This window comes from Melospiza georgiana, chromosome 3 (genome assembly GCF_028018845.1).
Source record: "Melospiza georgiana isolate bMelGeo1 chromosome 3, bMelGeo1.pri, whole genome shotgun sequence".
NCBI classification, from domain to species: Eukaryota; Metazoa; Chordata; class Aves; order Passeriformes; family Passerellidae; genus Melospiza; species Melospiza georgiana.
The window spans coordinates 20,022,421-20,041,433 of record NC_080432.1 but is presented as its reverse complement, the minus strand read 5'-3'; the positions used below and the strand labels follow the sequence as shown (position 1 = coordinate 20,041,433).

At 45.3% G+C, this 19,013-nt stretch overlaps 1 protein-coding gene across 1 annotated transcript in view; it reads left to right on the top strand.

The window, feature by feature from the left end:
* The window catches only part of ISM1 (isthmin 1), a 41,438-nt gene extending 30,265 nt beyond the window's left edge, over positions 1-11,173 (top strand). The window contains exons 4-7 of the mRNA XM_058021247.1: positions 2,846-3,113; positions 6,044-6,187; positions 8,638-8,727; positions 10,656-11,173. Coding sequence (XP_057877230.1) covers positions 2,846-3,113; positions 6,044-6,187; positions 8,638-8,727; positions 10,656-11,173 — 1,020 coding nt within the window. The remainder of the gene's footprint in view (positions 1-2,845; positions 3,114-6,043; positions 6,188-8,637; positions 8,728-10,655) is intronic.
* The last annotated feature ends 7,840 nt before the right edge of the window (positions 11,174-19,013 follow it).

Sequence of the window (19,013 nt, the reverse complement as noted above, 5' to 3'; positions counted from 1 at the left end):
TTCCAGTCTTGGAAGTAAGTAGCTGTATGAAAGTGTGTGTGTTCCACTGGAAGTATGTGTGTTCCACCTGCCTTTCCTCACCAAGCTCAGCAGAGGTTTCTCTGTCCCTGCAAACCTTCTTTTCCTTAAGATGACTCGGCATCATCAATCATTATTTAAAATCAAGTCCTTGTGGTTCTTCAGATTGTCCTTGGCTGAAATAATGCCAGTTCATGCTGATTGACTTTCATACAGCTACAGATTATCAAAGCATATGGAACAATTATCATTTTTTTAAAATCAGAGGGGTTTTTTTTTCCACTTTGCTGAGTCATTGCTCAGAGAGTTAGTGTGGTCCTAAAAATACTTGCTGCTGAAGTACTAGAATTGTACTGATTTCCAGGTGGGGAGTACTAAAGCCCCACCACTGGCAGTGTCTGCTGCTCAGTAAAGGCCAATTCCTTTCATTTATTGTGAAAACTTGTTTTGCTTGGACAGAGGTAACAATTTTGAATCCCTGAACTGACTCTGATGTTTTCAAGCTTATGAAATCCATTTTCATTCTCGGTCTGTAGAAACTGAGGTTTATGTAAATGAAGTACCCATTCCAATTCCATATTTAGGCTGGGAGTGAAATACCCTTTGTGTAAAGGAGCCATTAGGCTGACAGCTGCACTTTCCCTTGCTCTTGCTCTTTTCCCAGTGGAGCTTCCTAGTAGCCTCCAAGTTTTTTCATTTCAATGGCCTGGTCTATGGTAAAATGCAAAGCATGAAATAATAGATCCAAAATCTCCTGTCTCCAAAGAAAGGATGTGTGGGCACTGTTTGTGTTTGCAGCTCTGAAGATACAACAGTTCTGCTTTGCTTCCCATGTCACAGCCTGTGAATCACAGATAGCTGTGACCTTTTCTTTCTTTTTCTTGTATGTGTCTTGTGATTTTACTAATACCAATTGTATAAAACTAATCTTTTATGTACAATACACATCCACAGAGCTGTGTAAATTACTTTTAGCATAACAGTGTATTGTTTCTGTTTTATGCAACCTGATTTTCATTGTGTACCATCTTGAAAGGCTGAAAATGCCTCTGTACCTATTAAACATTATAGATACATCTGACAGTCACTTGTGGTTGTTTAGCCAGTCCAGTGTAATCACTGAACCATATTACCCTGAAACATCAGAGCATTTTATGATCTATCTGTGGCCAGGCAATGCTTGCATGACTCACAGAGCCAAGGTTTCTGGTGGAGAGTCTCTGCTTCTACCTAAATGGCCACCTATATGCACACACAGTATTTATCCAAGAGTTTTACAATTACACATTGTTCTGCACAGAAAACAATAATCAAAGGTTGCTCCTATGCAGAATGATACTGCATTTATGATGTCTGAGAGGGAACTGGGCAGCAAACTCTGAATTTTGGTTCTGGGCTTCTGTTAGAAACCATAAACAGGTCGACCATAACAGGTCATTATGCTCTCCCAGCACGACAAAAGGACCAACTTTAAAGGGCTTTGCAGCAAGTGGCTCACTCAGCAATGGTCAGAGGAGCTGCTGGCTCCCATCACTGCCACAAAGTGTGGTTTCATGCAGCAGGAACAGCTGGGCTGCTGCCAGAGGGGCGAGACAGATGCAAACCCAGCAATACCTGGGCTCTGCACCTTGACCTTCTCACACATGGCCTTGCTTATCCTGAGTCAGCCCAAGTCCTTGGAACAGCGTCTGCACACTGGTGTGCTCTGTGCTTGCCTCGAATTCAGCCTCAGCATAGAGCACAGCTTTGGTTTTCTTTTTCCTGGTCATATACGTTAGGCTCTGAACACATTTTCCCCATAGGGCAGAGAATTCTGCTGCGAGGGTTTTAGGCACAGCGTGGGTTATTATTTTGTGCAGGATTTTTCCTAGCCTTGGTTCTGAGGTCTGATTCAGCAGAGGTAGCAGAAGGAATCCCTCAGCCTCTGCATGTCTCTGGGCTCAGTAATCCACATATGGATTACAACATGCCAAACCCATGGTATTGCACAGCCCCCTTGCCAGGCAGCACCTTGTCTGTCACCTTGATATTTTCTGAAGATTCCTATTTGCCCAGGATTTTCTCCTGGGAAGCTGAGAAGCCTCAGCTTCTCCCTATGTTTGCTGCTTTGGAATGTGGCTTAGACATTGTTTACCAACAGGTGCATGTTTGATTGGTTTCTTGTGAATTGTTTTTACGTAATGGCCAGTCACGATCCAGCTGTGTCAGACTCTGAGGAGTCACGAGTTTTTGTTATTCATTCTTGTTAAAGCTCCTGTCTGCATCCTTTCTCTATTTATTTAGAATAGTTTTAGTATAGTATTCTTAATATGATATGATATGATATAGTATAATATAATATAATGTAATGTAATGTAATGTAATGTAATGTAATATGATATGATATGATATAGTATAATATAATATAATATAATATAATATAATATAATATAATATAATATAATATAATATAATATAATATAATATAATGTAATGTAATGTAATGTAATGTAATATGATATGATATATGATATGATATGATATGATATGATATGATATGATATAATATAATATAATATAATATAATATAATGCAATATAATGCAATACCATGCAATATAATACGATACAGTACAATACGATACAATACATTACAATACAACACAATACAACACAATACAATACAATACAATACAATATATCAGCCTTCTGAGAACATGGAGTCAGATTCATCTCTGCCCTCATCCTGGGGACCCTCACCAACACCACACGTTGTCTTTGCTGTGTGGAAAGCTTTCCCCCTGACAGAGAGGAGGCACTGACAGGTTGCTCTGCTCTGAATCCCACAGGTTACCATTGAGGTGGTGGACAGCCCTGACCCAGAGCCAGACAAGGAGCTGCAGAAGGAGGGCAGCAGGCCCAGCTGGCCAGCCCCCTCGCCCGACTGGAGGAGCTGGTGGCACAGGTCCTCCACGCTGACTCGCATGAGCAGCGGTGACCAGGACTACAAATACGACAGCACCACCGAGGACAGCAACTTCCTGAACCCCCTGGGCAGGTGGGAGAGCCATGCACCCAGTCACCGGGCGTTCCAGTCCAAGGAGCAGCCAGAGTACGGTGGGTTTGCATTCCAGGCCTCCCGCGGGCATCCTGGGATTCTCAAAAACAAGCGTGGGGGGGAAGGAGAATGGTGAGGCATGGCTGAGATTCAAGCAAAATAGAGTTTTTCAACATGTGGCTTTTGTTCATCAGCTTTCAAATACAAATCTGTGCAAATGGACAAGCTGCGCTGTGGTAGCTGCATTCCACTAGTAAGTCTATAATCTTGAAAATCATACCAGTTATCCCAGAAGAGGGCCTTTTTTAGTCCAACGTGTGCTTTTTTTAAAAAAGTGGAGGAAACAAGGTTTCATATTTATTTTTAGAGTAAGGGTAAGTACAAATTTAGAATTGTGCGGTGGTTTGGGGACCAGAATATAATTATTGGATAAATAAGCAAGATCTGAAATGTGGTAGCGTTTGGTGGATACACAAATAAGATGAGTTATGTTGGTGCATGTGTGGGGAGTGGCGTGTGCAGCAGGAACATTGTGTATTTGTGTGTGTAATATTCTTCCAGATGTGTCATGGGGAACACAATTGTTTTCAGCTTGTTGTATGAAATAGTTGCAGAAACTAGAAACAGAGCTACAGCTCTTCACTGCCCTGACAGGCTGTGACTATCCACATGGGAATGGCCCAAGGGAGGTGAGCTAAACTATGCTCACAGGAAAAGCCCCTTGAACTTGTGTGTAAATACAGATTACTTTTAGTCAGAACAAGGTGTCATGCTACTTTTACCCTGGCATTTCTGTTGTTATTCCCCAGATGCTGCAGAGTGCAGTAAAACAAAGTAAAACAAACTTATTCTTCCATGGTTTGACTGACTTGAAGTACTAGAATCTTAAAAATCAAGAGAGAGTTTTTTATGGAATAAAAGCTGTGGAATAAAAGTGTGTTTAAACACATACATATGTATTAAATTTTTCGGCCAGAAGATTAAATCTATCCCTTCTTTTTGCACCTATATTTATTTGTGGGCAGGGTTTATTGCCAAGAATTCATATCTTAGGTAGTTATTCATATAAGTTAATTGTGATAGAAAAATCATAGTAAGAATTACAAGTATGAATATAGGAAGAACAGGTTGAGCTGCAGCTGAAAATCCGACATGGTATTTTCAATAGTGTGCTTCATAGTGCACTGTAAACACGAGGTAGGTAGGTCTAAAAATTATCCTAGAGCTCCCTGCTGCACAGCAGAGCATCCAGCTAGCTGGAAGCAACTCCTGGCCTCTTGTCTAACCTGAAATGCTCTCCAGGAGGATGCAGCAGCAGATCCTGCCCATGAAGGGTGTAGATGTTCCACCCACTGACACATTCTTACCTTTCCTGTGGGTGTCTCTCTCCCCTCCTGCCACTTCCAAGGGCTCTCCCTGCCCTTCCTGGGCATCTGTTAGACTGGCATTGTGTCTACTCACCTGCCCTTCCTCCTCACCAGCTGTATGGAGATAAAAGAGTTGGAAAGGAGCTGGGAAGAAGAGCAGGACCAGGCACAGTGGGCAGATCACATTTTCCTGAGACATCTGATGCCTTTTTTGTGCTATTGTGGTGCCTGCCTGCTGGCGAATCCCAGAACCACAGGTCTTGCACACTGACATTAGCCATGTTCACACCCACATCCCACCACAGACACCTGATTCCAGTGTGGTGGCTGCCCCATCATCAGCCCTGTCAGAAAAGGAGGAGGAACACATAAGGTCCTTGCCATGAGGAACTCACATCTAGGCAGCTTGCTCTGAGTGAGATCTATAACCTCCCCATACTCCTGGCAATAAATGTTTAATAGCACCCCACAGAGCTGTTGTCAGTCGCTGCATATGGAACAAATCAAGTTACGTGTTCTGCTAACCAGCTCAGGAAGCCCACAGACAGCATGGCCCTGGGGGAAAGTGTGTAGCACAGAGGCCAGGCAAGGCAGGGATCCTCCCTGGCTCTGCTCTAGCTCAGGTACTCTCCCCTAGAGCTATAGAGCAGGGCTGTCTCTGAGCCACTGAACCAGATTTTGCTTTGCTGTCAGTGGCGGTGTAACCCAAAGGAGCTGCAGCTGCAAGTTGTGATCACAGTAAAATATCTCCTGTAGGTTGCAGGGAAAACCATTAAGACAAATGTTCCCTCAGCTAGGGAGGCCAGTGAGGAGGCAAGAAAGCTGGGACAGGTTCATGAGCTTTGTTTGGTGGCCTTCACATGGTGGGATGTGCAATAGTTTACACAGCACACAAAGGGAACTGGTTCTGAAGGGTTTAGGTACTCACAGCGCATCAGCTTTTTGTTTTGGGTGTCCAGTGCCTTCGGCAGTCTGCCAGAAGAAAACAAAATCATGTTTCTTTTTCATAAGGTTCCTTCTAGTAAATATCCAGATTTGATGTTCTTTAATAATTCACATGAAACACTAAATATTGTATGTTGTTCTTGGTGCAAGAAAAGCATGCACTTCCCTGCTCTCATAGCAATATTCCCTGTTCAAGGGACTGAAAAACAAAATTGTGATTTTCACTCATGACCCTTAGCTTCCCACAACACACATCTTGCCCAAAAACTGAGTACTGTTGTGTGCTTTGAAAAGACGAAAAAGAAAACTCAGTTTATTCTTTGCCTGATGAGTCTGTGGTCCGCAAACACATTCCTGTATGCAGGGAAATGACGTGAATAGATGTGTGCTGTTAGTTCACGACCGAGCTTTGCAGCTCAGGATCCTCAGCAGCCAAAAGGTCAAAAGAGAAAGGAAATATTTTTTCAAATAATGTTGCGTGCATTTCCCTGAGGAGCACCAAGTGTGAAAACCATTTAAGCAGCAGCCTCGCGCCTGGCACTCGGCCCCGGCTCCAGGTAGAGACATCTGGATTCCATTCGTGCTTTGCCTGCTTAATAGAAACCACCACACAGTAGTTTTTGGGCAGCAGGAGTTTTGTTTCCTCATTTCCTCCCTCTCATTTGTCCTGTGAGCAGATTACATGGACGGTGAGGGCGAGTGGAGCCCCTGGTCCCCGTGCAGCGTCACCTGCGGCAGCGGCAGCCAGAAGCGCACCCGCTCCTGCGGCTACGCCTGCACCGCCACCGAGTCCCGCACCTGCGACAGGCCCAGCTGCCCAGGTGGGAACTGCCCCTGGAACTGCTGCCAGGGGAGCAGGGATGGGTGGGCAGGGGTGGAGAGGGCTCTCTGCACACTGAGCCTGGGGGCTGTGTGCGCCGTGGCAAGGTAAGGGTGCTGGTGGGATAAAGAGATTTTCAACGCTGTTTATTCGTAGTAATGATGCACTGCTAGATGCAGTCCTCCATCCCCTGGGACTTAAAAGACAAGTACAGGCTTTCTCTAGGTCGTGGCAGTCATTTTTGTGCACGGGTGTTTTATATTCTAAAGGGTGTGATCTACTCCCTTGAAACAAATTTTGAGCTGTTTTAGGATTTCCAACTGGCTGTGCTGTTACCTCAGTGAGCTCCTGTTTTGCTGTGAAGGGGATGGCATTGCTTGCATTGGGATGAAGAGATGTATAGTTTTGGCTTGAATATATTTAGAAAATATGGCCAAGGAGCCTTGCCTTAGCTCCTACCCATTCACAGGATTTGACATTTTGAAGTGTCCTCACCATCACTCACTTACCATCTTCACTTTGGCAAAATCAGGGCTGAGCACTCAAGCCCACATAATGAAAATTTGAAGCTGCTATGGAAAACTGGTTTTTAAATGTTGCTGTGTGTTCAAATTTAGACCAATTTGTCATGCAGAAGCTGCCACAATGCAGGGGATAGGTGCAAGTTCATTACTTCCCAAGATCAGAGAGAAGTGAAAACACAAGTCGTGGTGGTATGCATTACTCTCAGTTTACTTAATGACTCAGAAAGGCAGAAATTTTTAAGCTAGAGGTCAGGCTTTTTTTAATGGGAAATAAAATGTCAGCAGTGCTGGAGAGGAGACTTAGAAGACTTGGTGAAAGAGTTGGAGAGAAGTTTCTGACTAGCAGATAGATCCATGTCTCCATTGCAAAGCAACAACTGCGAGGCAGTTGAGGGGAAAATGTTTCTGCATGCTCTCATGCATCCTAAAACCTCAATAATAAGGAGTAATTCCAGAAGAAAGCAAGTAACCCCCAGTTATATTCTCTAGTATTTATTACCAGCTAGCACCAAAAAGTGGCAAACTTGAAAGAATATATTATGTCATACAACAGACCTCCAACGATCAGCAAGCAAAATATATTCACTCTTTGATGCTGTGCTGACATTTTCGAAATTACAAGGTCAAAGCTCAGCTTCTGCTGTTTATAATTCCAGCAGTGAATTACTGCCTTGTAATGGGTTCTTGGGTATATATTATTCTACATCTAGTGCTGGAGTTAAGGCAAAACTCTATGATAATTTTGTTGAAAATTGGCCTGAGGCTGTTTTGAAGCTTTGCAAGCCACTATTATGCCCCAGTTCAGGAGATCAGGAGAAAGTTCATTGGCAAGAAGATGGGTGGTGAATAGACTTCATTATTAACCATATAGTTATCACATACTAAAGATCTTTCAGTTCTCTTTAAAGGCCTTTAATTCAATGGAGAGGAAGGAAAAAAAAACCTACTTGTGTTAGGCCTGCACAATGCTAGGCCTAAAAATGCTAGGCACCTCAATAGGCTGAACTAAAGCAGCAACAAAAGGATGTTTACTTTGGCAAGATCATTTTTCTGGCAATGTCTGTGTCTCTCAGCTGGTAGCAAGCAATTAACTGGAGGCTGCTGGTAAATCCTGATATGTTGAGATCCTGATATTTTGTTTTGGCAGCTGTAGGTGATGGGGATGGAATTGCTTGGAGAGGTTGCTTATATCTTACCTACTCACACCTTTTAACTGCCTGGCACTGGGAGAGACCAACAAGCATCAGTCTTCTTGTACCAGCATCATTCTTCCTTGAGAAATGATTGCCCACATGCAGGGATGAGCTTCCTCACCTGACTTCAGCCCTGTCACCCTGTTTTACCTTATTAACATCTGTCACAGACATCTTTTCATGAAAATCCTTTCATCAGGATTTTTTCCTGCTGAGAAGCTGAGAGGCTTCAGGAACAAAATGTAAACATTGATTATCTGCTGCTGTGGAATGCAACAGGTGCATCTGTGATTGGCCCATGTTGGATGTTTGTAATTAATGGCCAATGACAGCCCAGTTATCTTGGACTCTGTCTGAGACACAAACCTTTATTATTCATTCCTTTCTATTCTTAGCTTAGCTGGCCTTCTAAGATGAAACTTTTCCTTCTATTCTTTTTAGTATAGTTTTAATGTAATATATATCATAACATAACAAATCAAACCTTCTGAACATGAAACCAACATTCTCGTCTCTTCCCTCACCTGAAAACCCCCGTGAACACCGTCACAAACGTCACAGGTTCCTTGGTCATTATGGTTTTAAAAGAACAGTCCAGCAGCAGCTTCAGAATGGTTTTCTGCCCAAACAAAGCACCTTGCAGAGGCTGGGGAGGAAGGGGAGGTGAGTTGGCAGCTGGTTCCATTGTGTTTGAGTGGGGAAGCAGCAGCAGCACTAACTCGTGTTTGTCCTAGGGATCGAAGATACCTTCCGGACCGCTGCCACAGAAGTGAGCTTGCTGGCAGGGAGCGAAGACTTCAATGCAACCAAACTGTTTGAAGTTGGTAAGCAGCCTCATCAATCCTTCAGTAACAGATAAGAGACTTCCTTAGGATTTTCTTAGTCCTTAGTGGGATCAAGACGCTGAGTTTTAGCATTTAGTAACAGCCATTTGTTATCTTGCTCACATTTCTGATTTGAAAATTTGCTTTGGTCAAAGAATCTTTCTCCTCTTAAGTTCTGTGCTTGTTTCATCATAAAAGGGTTATTTGTTGTCCTAATTCAGAAAAGAGCTGTAAGACTCCACAGTAATGGATGGGGAGGAAAATCAAACACTCTTTATTATTTTGATTAAATAGCCTCGAATGGAAGACCCTATAAAAGCATTTTCATTTCATGTAAAAGAGTACAGCTGTCACATCAGAAAAATTGAAAAAAAATAGACAATGACTTTTATGAGCATGCATTGCTTTTATAGCTCTGTGTGCTGCAGTAGTAGTAGCCAAAGCAAATTTATAGGGCATGGCTTGATTCTGAACTATCTCAAACTCAGTCCAACATCTGCAATGTCCTGATTTCGTCCATTCAATGAAACCACAGTGTGGCCACTCATAGACACTGGATGCTGGATTAATTGAATAAACAGTGTAACCCAGCACCTCCCTACTGTGGGAGAGCAGAGCACAATAGTTAATGACAGCCAGGATGAGACTCTTTAAGGAGATAGAAAAGCAGGAAACAGATCACTAAGTAAATATTCTGCAAGAATGTGTGCTGTAAGAGTTTTAGGTCCCAGTTAGTTTCTCTCCTGCAAAGTCCTCTTCAAGTAAGTGTGGAGCAAGATATGCAGGTGGTTTTTGACAGCCCATAGGATGATATAGACACCTTAAATAATGTTTTAGGCAGGAGATGTTTACCTGGATTCTCCCAAGAGTCTTGCAAAATAATGAAGTGCTGGTATTAAATTTGCTGCTGGTCTACAAATCTCTTTAATCCTGGCTATACGTCTTGCCTCTGGCACCATAAACTCCTGCTGATGTACAGCCACTCTGATCTTTTGTCACATATGTCCTTTAAGATCCTGAGTCACTTTTGGCTGCATTTGCCTGATAAGATGTCAGTCTCCATGTTCGAGATACTGATGCTTGAAAAGTGAATATCAAATAGAAAAAAGTATTTGTTCTTTAAAGAAAGACTGAATTAGGGTCTAAAATGTACTTCAGAAAGAGTAATACAGGCCTTGCTTGCCATCTTGGAATCTCTAACATCATCTGAAACTTAATCCTTCATCATCTGACTGCCATTTTTCCTGTTGAGTGTGTTCTGACTAAGGTTTCTAACTGGAGACTGGCACCAAATCACTGTGATTTCCCCCTTACCAGCCCATGGTAGTGTCTCTTGTGCCTCATGGGGATATCAGTAGCTTAGTGAGAATTTGCCAGGTAGAAAAAGTGTCACAGATTCTTACTGGCTCGGTTCTGCCCTGTAACTCAGACTAGCCCTGAAGTCAGTCACAGGTGATTTCTTTATCTGACAGGACAGCACAGTGGTACACTGTGGGCAGGGCAGCAAACTGTGACTGCCCTTTCTTTCTGCAGCAGAGCACTGATGCTGTGTCACCATAGGACACGAAATAACACAACTCAGACACGCAGCTTTCTGATGGTAAAAAGAGAACTTTTTATTTCTTATAGATTTCTAAAAGTGCCAGTGGATTGGAGGGTGACAGTGCCACCTCTCCAATGACACTGGACAAACCAACAATCTATTAAATTTCTCTCCTTCCATAAAAGAATGCAAAACAATAAGTTATTTACGTAAACTGTGTGAGAAAGTTCATTACAAGAACGTAAACATCAGAAGGCTCAGAAAAACTTTAAAAATCAGGGCAACACTGCTGAACAGCTACACTTGACTCAGCTGCTATCACTGATCACACCAACTGGGATGCTGCTTAATGTATCTTAAGTTTCCATTTCCTGCCCTGAAACAGATACTGATAGCTGTGAGAGATGGATGAGCTGCAAGAGCGAGTTCCTGAAGAAATACATGCACAAAGTGGTCAACGACCTGCCCAGCTGCCCTTGCTCCTACCCCAGAGAAGTTGCCTACAGCACTGCTGAGATCTTTGACCGGCTCAAGAGGAAGAACTTCCGCTGGAAGGATGCGAGTGGTCCGAAGGAGAAGCTGGAGATCTACAAGCCCACGGCGCGGTACTGCATCCGCTCCATGCTGTCCCTGGAGAGCACCACGCTGGCGGCACAGCACTGCTGCTACGACGACAACATGCAGCTGATCACCAGGGGCAAAGGGGCAGGGACACCCAACCTGATCAGCATCGAATTCTCAGCAGAGCTGCACTACAAAGTGGACATCCTGCCTTGGATCATATGCAAGGGGGACTGGAGCCGCTACAACGAAGCGCGGCCTCCCAACAACGGGCAGAAGTGCACGGAAAACCCCTCAGACGAGGACTTCTACAAGCAGTTTCAAGAAGCAAGGGAATACTGAGAAGATTTTCCTTTTCTTCAGATGCTAAATAGCATTCGTTTCCTGGATGCCAAAGAACTGGTGGTGGCTGCTGCACTGGCTCCTCGACAGGGGCCGGTCAGTTCCTTTCTAATGAATGTATATAGCTGTAATATAATAATACATGAGTATTTTTCACAGTGTGTGTAATTTATAAGCACATATCTCTCTGTCTCACACACACCTATTTTTGCATACAGACATACATAAGTCTTGTCCTGATAGGATTTTATACTGCAATAACGTTCGTGTAATAATGTGCATTTCATTTTATTTCCCATCTGTAACCTAATGAAGGGGGTGGGGGGTAGCTGCCATCACCATCAGGCCCCAAGGCCCCAGCTGAGGAGGCACATACTTAAAAGTTGTTATAAACAATAGGATTGAAGAATGTACTCCTCCATATGGGAACGGTTTACAAGATTAATGCACCTACAGCATCAGTTTTCTCTATAATTGGTTTCATGACCGGTCATATCTAAGGAGGGAAGAATTTTTTTTGGAAGGGTAATAGTCAAAAGTGAATATAGAAAATCCCTACCGATTTTTCCTCTTGGAATTCTTCCTGTTACCTTCTAGATCAGGTATTTGCAGTCCACCTGGTGTAGGCTTGCAGGAAGATGTAGCTGTGGTTTTCCTATGGGCCAGAAAATGTCCTGGTGCAGTGCTTCTGCAAGAGTTCCAAGCAGCCCCCTCCTGGAGACATCTCTGATACGGAGCTGCAGCTGCTGGGGCTTCCAGAGCAGCTGTGAACCTGTGAACTGAGCATTTAAGTATTTGGAGGAGTGAGGGCAGAGAAGGAATCCATATCAAAGGACCAAAAAGATCATAGTTCCTTCCCAGTTTTTTAATATGAAGAATGTTTGGACCTGCTTGTTTCTTTCTTTTAAGAAAAGGAAGTTTATTATTTTAGAGAACAGTAAAACTGGAATCCACAAGTTCCCTGGGATGAAAGATGCAACAAGCCCTTTTTCCCCATTTTTCTCATGCTGAATGCAGTGTCCTACAGCAGAAGCTGTTCTTTAAGGGAAGCTTCCTGGGAGGAACTACTGGTGTCTTAAAGTGTCTTAATTTTTTTAAAAAAAGCTAGCATTATTTTTGTAAAGTATTTATTGAATTGTAAGAATGACTCACATGTGGGATGTATCTCTAACATAAAAGGTTTCTGTAGATGGAACTTGATTTCCAAGAACACAACTGTTGTTAGGCAAAGATTTTATTTCCAAATTTTTATAAAGTGCAAGTTTACAAACTGTCATAAAGCAGCTCATATCTGCATTCTGACGAAAGATTAAAGTTACACCCTGGGTAAATAAATACTTACAGTTCCATCCTTTGAAAGACTGCCTTGCTGCAAGTCGGTGTGTTCATTTGGAAAACCAAGGCTAAATGTCACTAGAGAAATGCCTATTTTGGGGTTATGTGGTCTGACACACATTTATGGAACCTCACACGGAGTTACAGCCGACCGGCATCGCCGTCAGCCTCAAAGATTCAAGACAGACATAAAAGGCAATTCCCTCTGCTATATACAGGCACACATAGATGACATTTAAGGTCCCTTCCAACCCAAACCCTTCTATGGCTTCCTGTAAATCCTTTCTGCGTCTCTGTTGGCCTCTGGGGTGAGGTTGATTGCGCGCTCACAGACGGACACGCGCGTGGTGCCCCCGGGCAGGGCCAGCTCTGTGTTGGCCGGCCCAGGTGGTGCCAGCCGGGGGTTCAGAGCCAGTCTGGGCCGTGCACACCCAGTCTGGGCCGTGCTGGAGGCTCTGCCAGCTCTGCTGGGCTGCTCCAGGTCTCCAGAACGCGGCGGTCTGGGCAGAGCCACCGCACATCTGCGCCAGCGACGGCTCCGCTGAGGTCACCTCGGCAGCTGGAGAACTTGGCCAAGGCATCCGAGCATCCCACATCCAGGCCTGAGCTGGTGGGGAGGACGTGGATGTGTTCTAGCACAAGCTGGTAGTAACAAAACATGGTTAGTTGAGAAAGAGGGTAAACAGAGGGATCACCCCTTTTTTTTTTTATAGAAACCAGATTTTGTAAATGCTTGCAAGGTCATATGAAGGCGCCACTAGCTCGTGGAGCCAGTTAAATTGACAGCAGATGGATGAAAGGCACAAGGAACTCCAGGATCATTTCACAGGGAAGACAGGTATTTTCAGGGAGAAAGCTCTGCTTCTTACTTCACAATGTGGGGAGGGAACAATATTCTCAGGTTTCTCTGGGAGAGAGATGAGAGCATTGGTCACAATTCATGAAATATAAAACACATCCCTGCCCTTTGTTGGATTAGTAAATTATGGTGCTATTGAGAAATGCTACTACACTATTAATACAGAACATAGCACATAAAGTGTTGGGGAAGAGGAAAAATTATTCTAATAAATGAAATGACGCACAAAGTTTCGCTCGTAATTTGCCAAGGCTGGAAACTCTGAGGGAGCCAAATAGCTTCTGATAGGACCTACCAGGTGTTTCATAGGATGAGTCCTGGAGAGCAGATTGAGATAAGTAACAGTCTTTATTAAAAGCAAAGTCTGTCCTACTTCATAATAAATTATGATCCATTTTATTTTCTGCTTTCTTTATCTCCTTTCCAGTGACCAAAACTGTACATCAAAAACCTTTGTGTAGTAGACTTTAGCTAGGAGATGGAGGGTACCATGGCCAAATTCAGCTCCATCTTTTAAGTACAGAACTCTTCCTATTAGAGCAAGGCCCAAGGAAGGGATTGTGGCTCCCATTCCCAGGCACAGGGCGGTGGTGAGGAGAGGATGTTGTTATGTTTCTTATGTTGCCACAGAAAAGACATATTGGAACACTCAACCAAAGACATGGGGGGGGATTGAAACAAGCATAACTGAGCAGGGAAACTGAAACAAGGAACCAGTCAAGTCATCCAACTTATTTTTAACTCCCTTTCAATCAGCAGATACAGATTAGAGCACGGCTTCTGAGTCAATTGGTGGGAATGAATCAAGCTGGCACAGCTGCTGTGAAAGATGTGTGGAGCAGTGCCCCGAGGCAGCCATAAATGGATTGAATTGTACCTTTGATGGTTAAAAGGATGAGTGGGCCTGGCTTCACATTGCCCGGACAGCTGCTGAGCAGCAAAATTCCACTAACATAACCCACAGTGATGCATATGGGTTATAGGACAATATAGAGAAAACCAGAACCATGCGCACATCGACGAATCCCCACAGCCCTGCATTAGTTACCAGCTGCTTTTCCCCCCTCCTGCTGTGCAGACTGGTTAGCACTGTCAACACAAGACATTCTTTGGAAAAATGCTGGTGAGCTCGTGGGGCTGTTCCAGATACAGCCATCACACTGAGGTTGTGGGGCTGGCTGCAATGAGCTGCTGATGCACCTGACACATCTGAGTGGAGCCAGCTGAAGGCAGGAAAGGGGGAAATTCACCTTTTCCTCTTGAGGAATCTGCCCTGCTTGAATGGCAGGGCCTTAATGCCACGGTGTCTCATTTGTGATCAGGAGGGAAGGCAGTGAGGAGGGAGAGCATCAGCAGGAAGACCACCAAAATGAACATGACACTTTTCCCAGCAAACTGGAGGGAGTGTGCGTTGCCACCTGGCCCTGTGGCATTTCTGTGCCAGCTGAAGGAGCGTGTGTTTTTCTGTCACCAATTTCCCGCTTCTTTACCTTTGTAACTTGCAATGGAAAAATGTGTGGGCAGTTTCCATTATGCCTGTGCTGTTTCAGACAAATTAAGGGGTTGGCTAAGAAATCGCTGGTTTCATATTTCATACAGAAAACACACACATGCTTATATTTATATGTCTATGTAAATTAATTTAGGATATCCTCTAGTCATGTGCTGTACAGCAGTGCCTGCAGGAAGGGTCCCAGAGCAGAGCACTTCCTTGCCTCCTGCACAGGGCATGAGGCTATTTTTGCACTTGCACAGGGGGGAGAAGGGCCAGGAGGCTAAAATGGCAGCAGTCATTCTTCAGCTCTGCCCCTTACGAGTGGCAGGTTTATTCATTTTTCCTTTTCAGCTGCTCTGCTAAAGCCACAGAGGCCTTTTACGACCGTGCTAATTTTCTATCAGTTCAGGGAGTTATAAAGTTTTTCTTTATTTATTCTCTATCACAAAAAGGATCTGGGAGTGGAGGGGGATTTTTAAGCATACAGAGAAACTTTTCATTCAGTACATTGCACAATTTACAAGGGGTTCAGAATGTTATATTCTGGAAGTGATAGCAGTATTGCACAGGTCAGAGTGGCCAAACTGAGCACAGCTAAGCGTGGGTGGCTCTGGTCTTCAGAGAAGTGCTTAGATAATATTTCCTTTTTAAAACTGGGCAAACAGCATTACATGTGTTAAATGTCAGAGCTTGCTGTTTATTATGGGTCTGACCAATGCTTTGCTTACAGTGGAACAGTGCTTCACTTATGGATTTCAGGAGGACTCTGGTAAGACTCTGAAACATGCCTGGAGCAAGAGACAGCATGTGCACACCATGGTGGTGGATACAGGATGTGAGTCAGAAGGTTTGGGGAGCAGAGAAGGCTTGGGAACCAGTTCCCAGTCCAGGCACCATATTCCAGGCTGGTTCCTGCCTCTGCACAGCTGTGCTTAACCCATTTGCTGTGCTTAGCCCGTTCCCTTGTCCCCAAATCCAAGATGCAGCCATTCCCCTTTCCACACTTCCCAGGGGCAGCTCTTAAGGGGATGCTGCTGAGCCATGAAACACAGAACTGGGACACAGCTGGCCTTGGAAAAGCCCCATCTGCCTGGTAGGGCTCCCTGAGCCGGGCAGGGAAATGGGAGAAGTGCAAATGAGCTGCACCATGCAGACACAGGGATTCCTGTATCCCACTGCTTCTGGCAGAGCTTACCATCAAGCACTCAACGGGGAGCACCTTCTAATCACAGTGCAGCCAGGATTAATACACCTCCTGCCTGCCAAAAATGAGGGCAAACCTTGAGCAGCCTTGCAGCACTGCTGCAGCTCCTGTTACCCCAAAAAGGACAGGGGATCCAGCCTGGCATGATATCTCCATCCAGGAGCCAGCTCCCACCAGGAAGCAGAAGCACAGCTCCATCTCATGTGCAAATGTCCCAGCTATTCCAGTACAACCAGCAAATGACAACTTGGAGAAACAGCAAGGTCTGCCGCTAATGCCCTGCAGCAGTAACCACATCTGAATTCAGTGCATCAGTTGACCTACACATCTCTCCTCTTACAGCCTGCCTGGGAAAAACCAAGAAAGAGTGTGGAAACAGGAGGAGTCTCTGGGTTGAGAGGATACCGTGACAGGAATGGGAAGAACCTCTGGCCAGTGTGGGGAGGAAAGAACAGTGCATTGAATTACAGCATGGCCTCATTAAAGGTGATCCCAATTTAAATCAGCCTCTGGATGATGATTTCCTGAAGGAGGGTGCTCTCAGAGAGGGGCAAGTCAAAAGGAACAAAGCAAGACTTGAAAAGGAACTGAGCAAAGAAAACTCAGTGTCTATGTCCAAAGCAGGATTTCCCTTGCCTGGCTGTCCACAGTGGAGCCATTCCCCAAATATTTCACCATGTGTTAAATCGCCACTAGGTACACAATCCCAGAAAAGCCCAATAGAAGGTGCAGCTGGTAGGTGTGGGGGAAGGAAACATTCCTGAGCTGTTTTCCTGAGTGACAATGCCCATGATCACACACTCGGAGAGGCCGCGGTGTCAGTGGTGGCTGCACCACAGCTCCCAGCTGCCCACTGCAGCCCCATGGCAGTGGTTAACCTTGACATATAACTGTGTTTTTGCCCTTGCCCATAGCGGCACAGCTCTCAGTACTCCTGTAATTTAGTGTGGCTTTGCTCACAAGGCCAAGCCCCTCGCTCTGACCCCCAGGCCGGCGGGTTTGCCCCCTCCCAGCACCACTGGCAGCACAAGGGGCCACTGGCTTGGGTCTCCCTTCCCACAGGAAAAGGGGGACCTGGCCTCCTCTTCCCAGCACACAGCCAGGAGGCTCCCAGCCACTGGAGCAGCACAGGCTGGAGGTGGGGAGGAAGCTGACTCAACCTCAAACACAACCGCATCCATCCCTGCTAGGGTGGGTGGCCTGGCTGGAAAGGCCGGGATTGCCCCATGGATTCCCTCTGTGAGCCAGAGGAAAGGCAGGGAGCTGAGTGTGCAGCACTGGTGGGGAGCCCCAGAGCTGTGCACTTTTAGATCCAGCTGTGTGCCAGAGCCAGCACTGCCAGTCTGAATCTCAGTCCTGGTGTGGAGGCAGCACCCAGAGAGCCGCACGGGGAGCTGGGCCCAAAGGAACACATGGAAGGAGAGCCCAGCTTTGATGTCTAAGTCACTGTCAGGATGTGTTTGGTCTGCATTTGAAAGGAGGTGAGGCCAGACAATTCCAGCTTTAGAAGAGGAATCTGCAATGCCAGGGAATCCCACAGGATTATCTGCTCCATCTGACACTTCCAGGCTGGCAATTCTACCATGAGCTCTTGAACAAAGTTTGAATAGGGTAGACCAAATTGAATAAAACTGTGAGGTTTTTTTCTTCCCATGAAGATCCACCTATTTCTCCCACAGATTGCCTTCTGCAAAACTTCCCAATGCTTCCAGCAGATGTAGAGCTGCTCTCCCACATCTTCAAACCCAGAGTCCTCCAGAGAGAATCATGGTTTGGGTTGGAAGGGAGCTTAAAGCTCATCTAGTTCTGCCCACCCTCCTCTAGTTCTGCCCACCCACAGCTTCCACTGCACCAGGTTGCTCACAGCTCCATCTAACCCAGCCTTGAAAGGTTCATTGGCAGCAAAATCTAGAAGGAAACAGCAGCAGCCCCTTCTGAACCATCCATCCCAGCTTTCCTGCTCACTGGCTGAGGTTTTCAGGTCAGGCCAGGTGTGGACTTCGAATAAAGGCTTGAAAGCCTTCTCTGGGAGACACTCATCCAATATGCTTGCTGCCAACCCTGGGGCACAGGGGACAAGTGACAGCCCCTCTCCTAGCACAAACTTGTCCTGTGCTGGCTTTCCAAAGGCCTCACTGCATCCCTGAGCTCTCAGGTCTGGTAGCACCACTGGCATTGCCCACCACTGGCCACTGCATGGCCCCTATTCCAAGATACTTCTCATGCCAGATTTTTATCTTTTTTTTAATGGGAAGAGAGACAAATCCAGACCCCCTGTATGAAGACAATTTGTCTCTTCTGGGTGAGTTCCAACAAGAGGAGTGCACTTTATACATATGGGCTTGCTTTCATGTTTGATTGCTGGACTAAGACCACATTGTTGTCCAGCTCAAGGGAGGGAGAAAAAAGAGAAAAAACCACACAAATCAGGAAAGCATTAGGTAGACCTAGCTCAGAATACATCTTCTGACCAAATGGAGAGCAATGCTTTTTATAATTAGACTGTCTGCTGGGAGTCAAACAAAGCAAATGGTGATGTTTCAGTGTTGTGGGAGCCGTGCAGTCCCCAGGAGATGGTCACACCTTCCCCACAGCATTAGCTGTCATCCCTGAACAGGTTGTGAAGGGAGGCTGTGGTTTAGAAGACCCTCAGAAGGTCTTGAACTGCATAGCAGTTCCAAATGCCATTCCTCTGTCACAGAATCCCAGAGTGGTTGGGATTGGAAGGGAATTAGAGATGACCCAGTTCCACTCCCTCTGCCATGGGCAGGAATATCACCCCCAGAACAGGTTGCTCTGGCCCCCATCTGTTGGAACTCAGCACATACCTCCAGGTGTCCAGAGTTGCTGAGGACCTTGTCAGGGGGCTTGGAGACCCTGGCACAGTGCCCAGAGCACCTGGGGATTTGATTTTCACCCTTGGAGCAAGTTACCAACTTTGTATGAG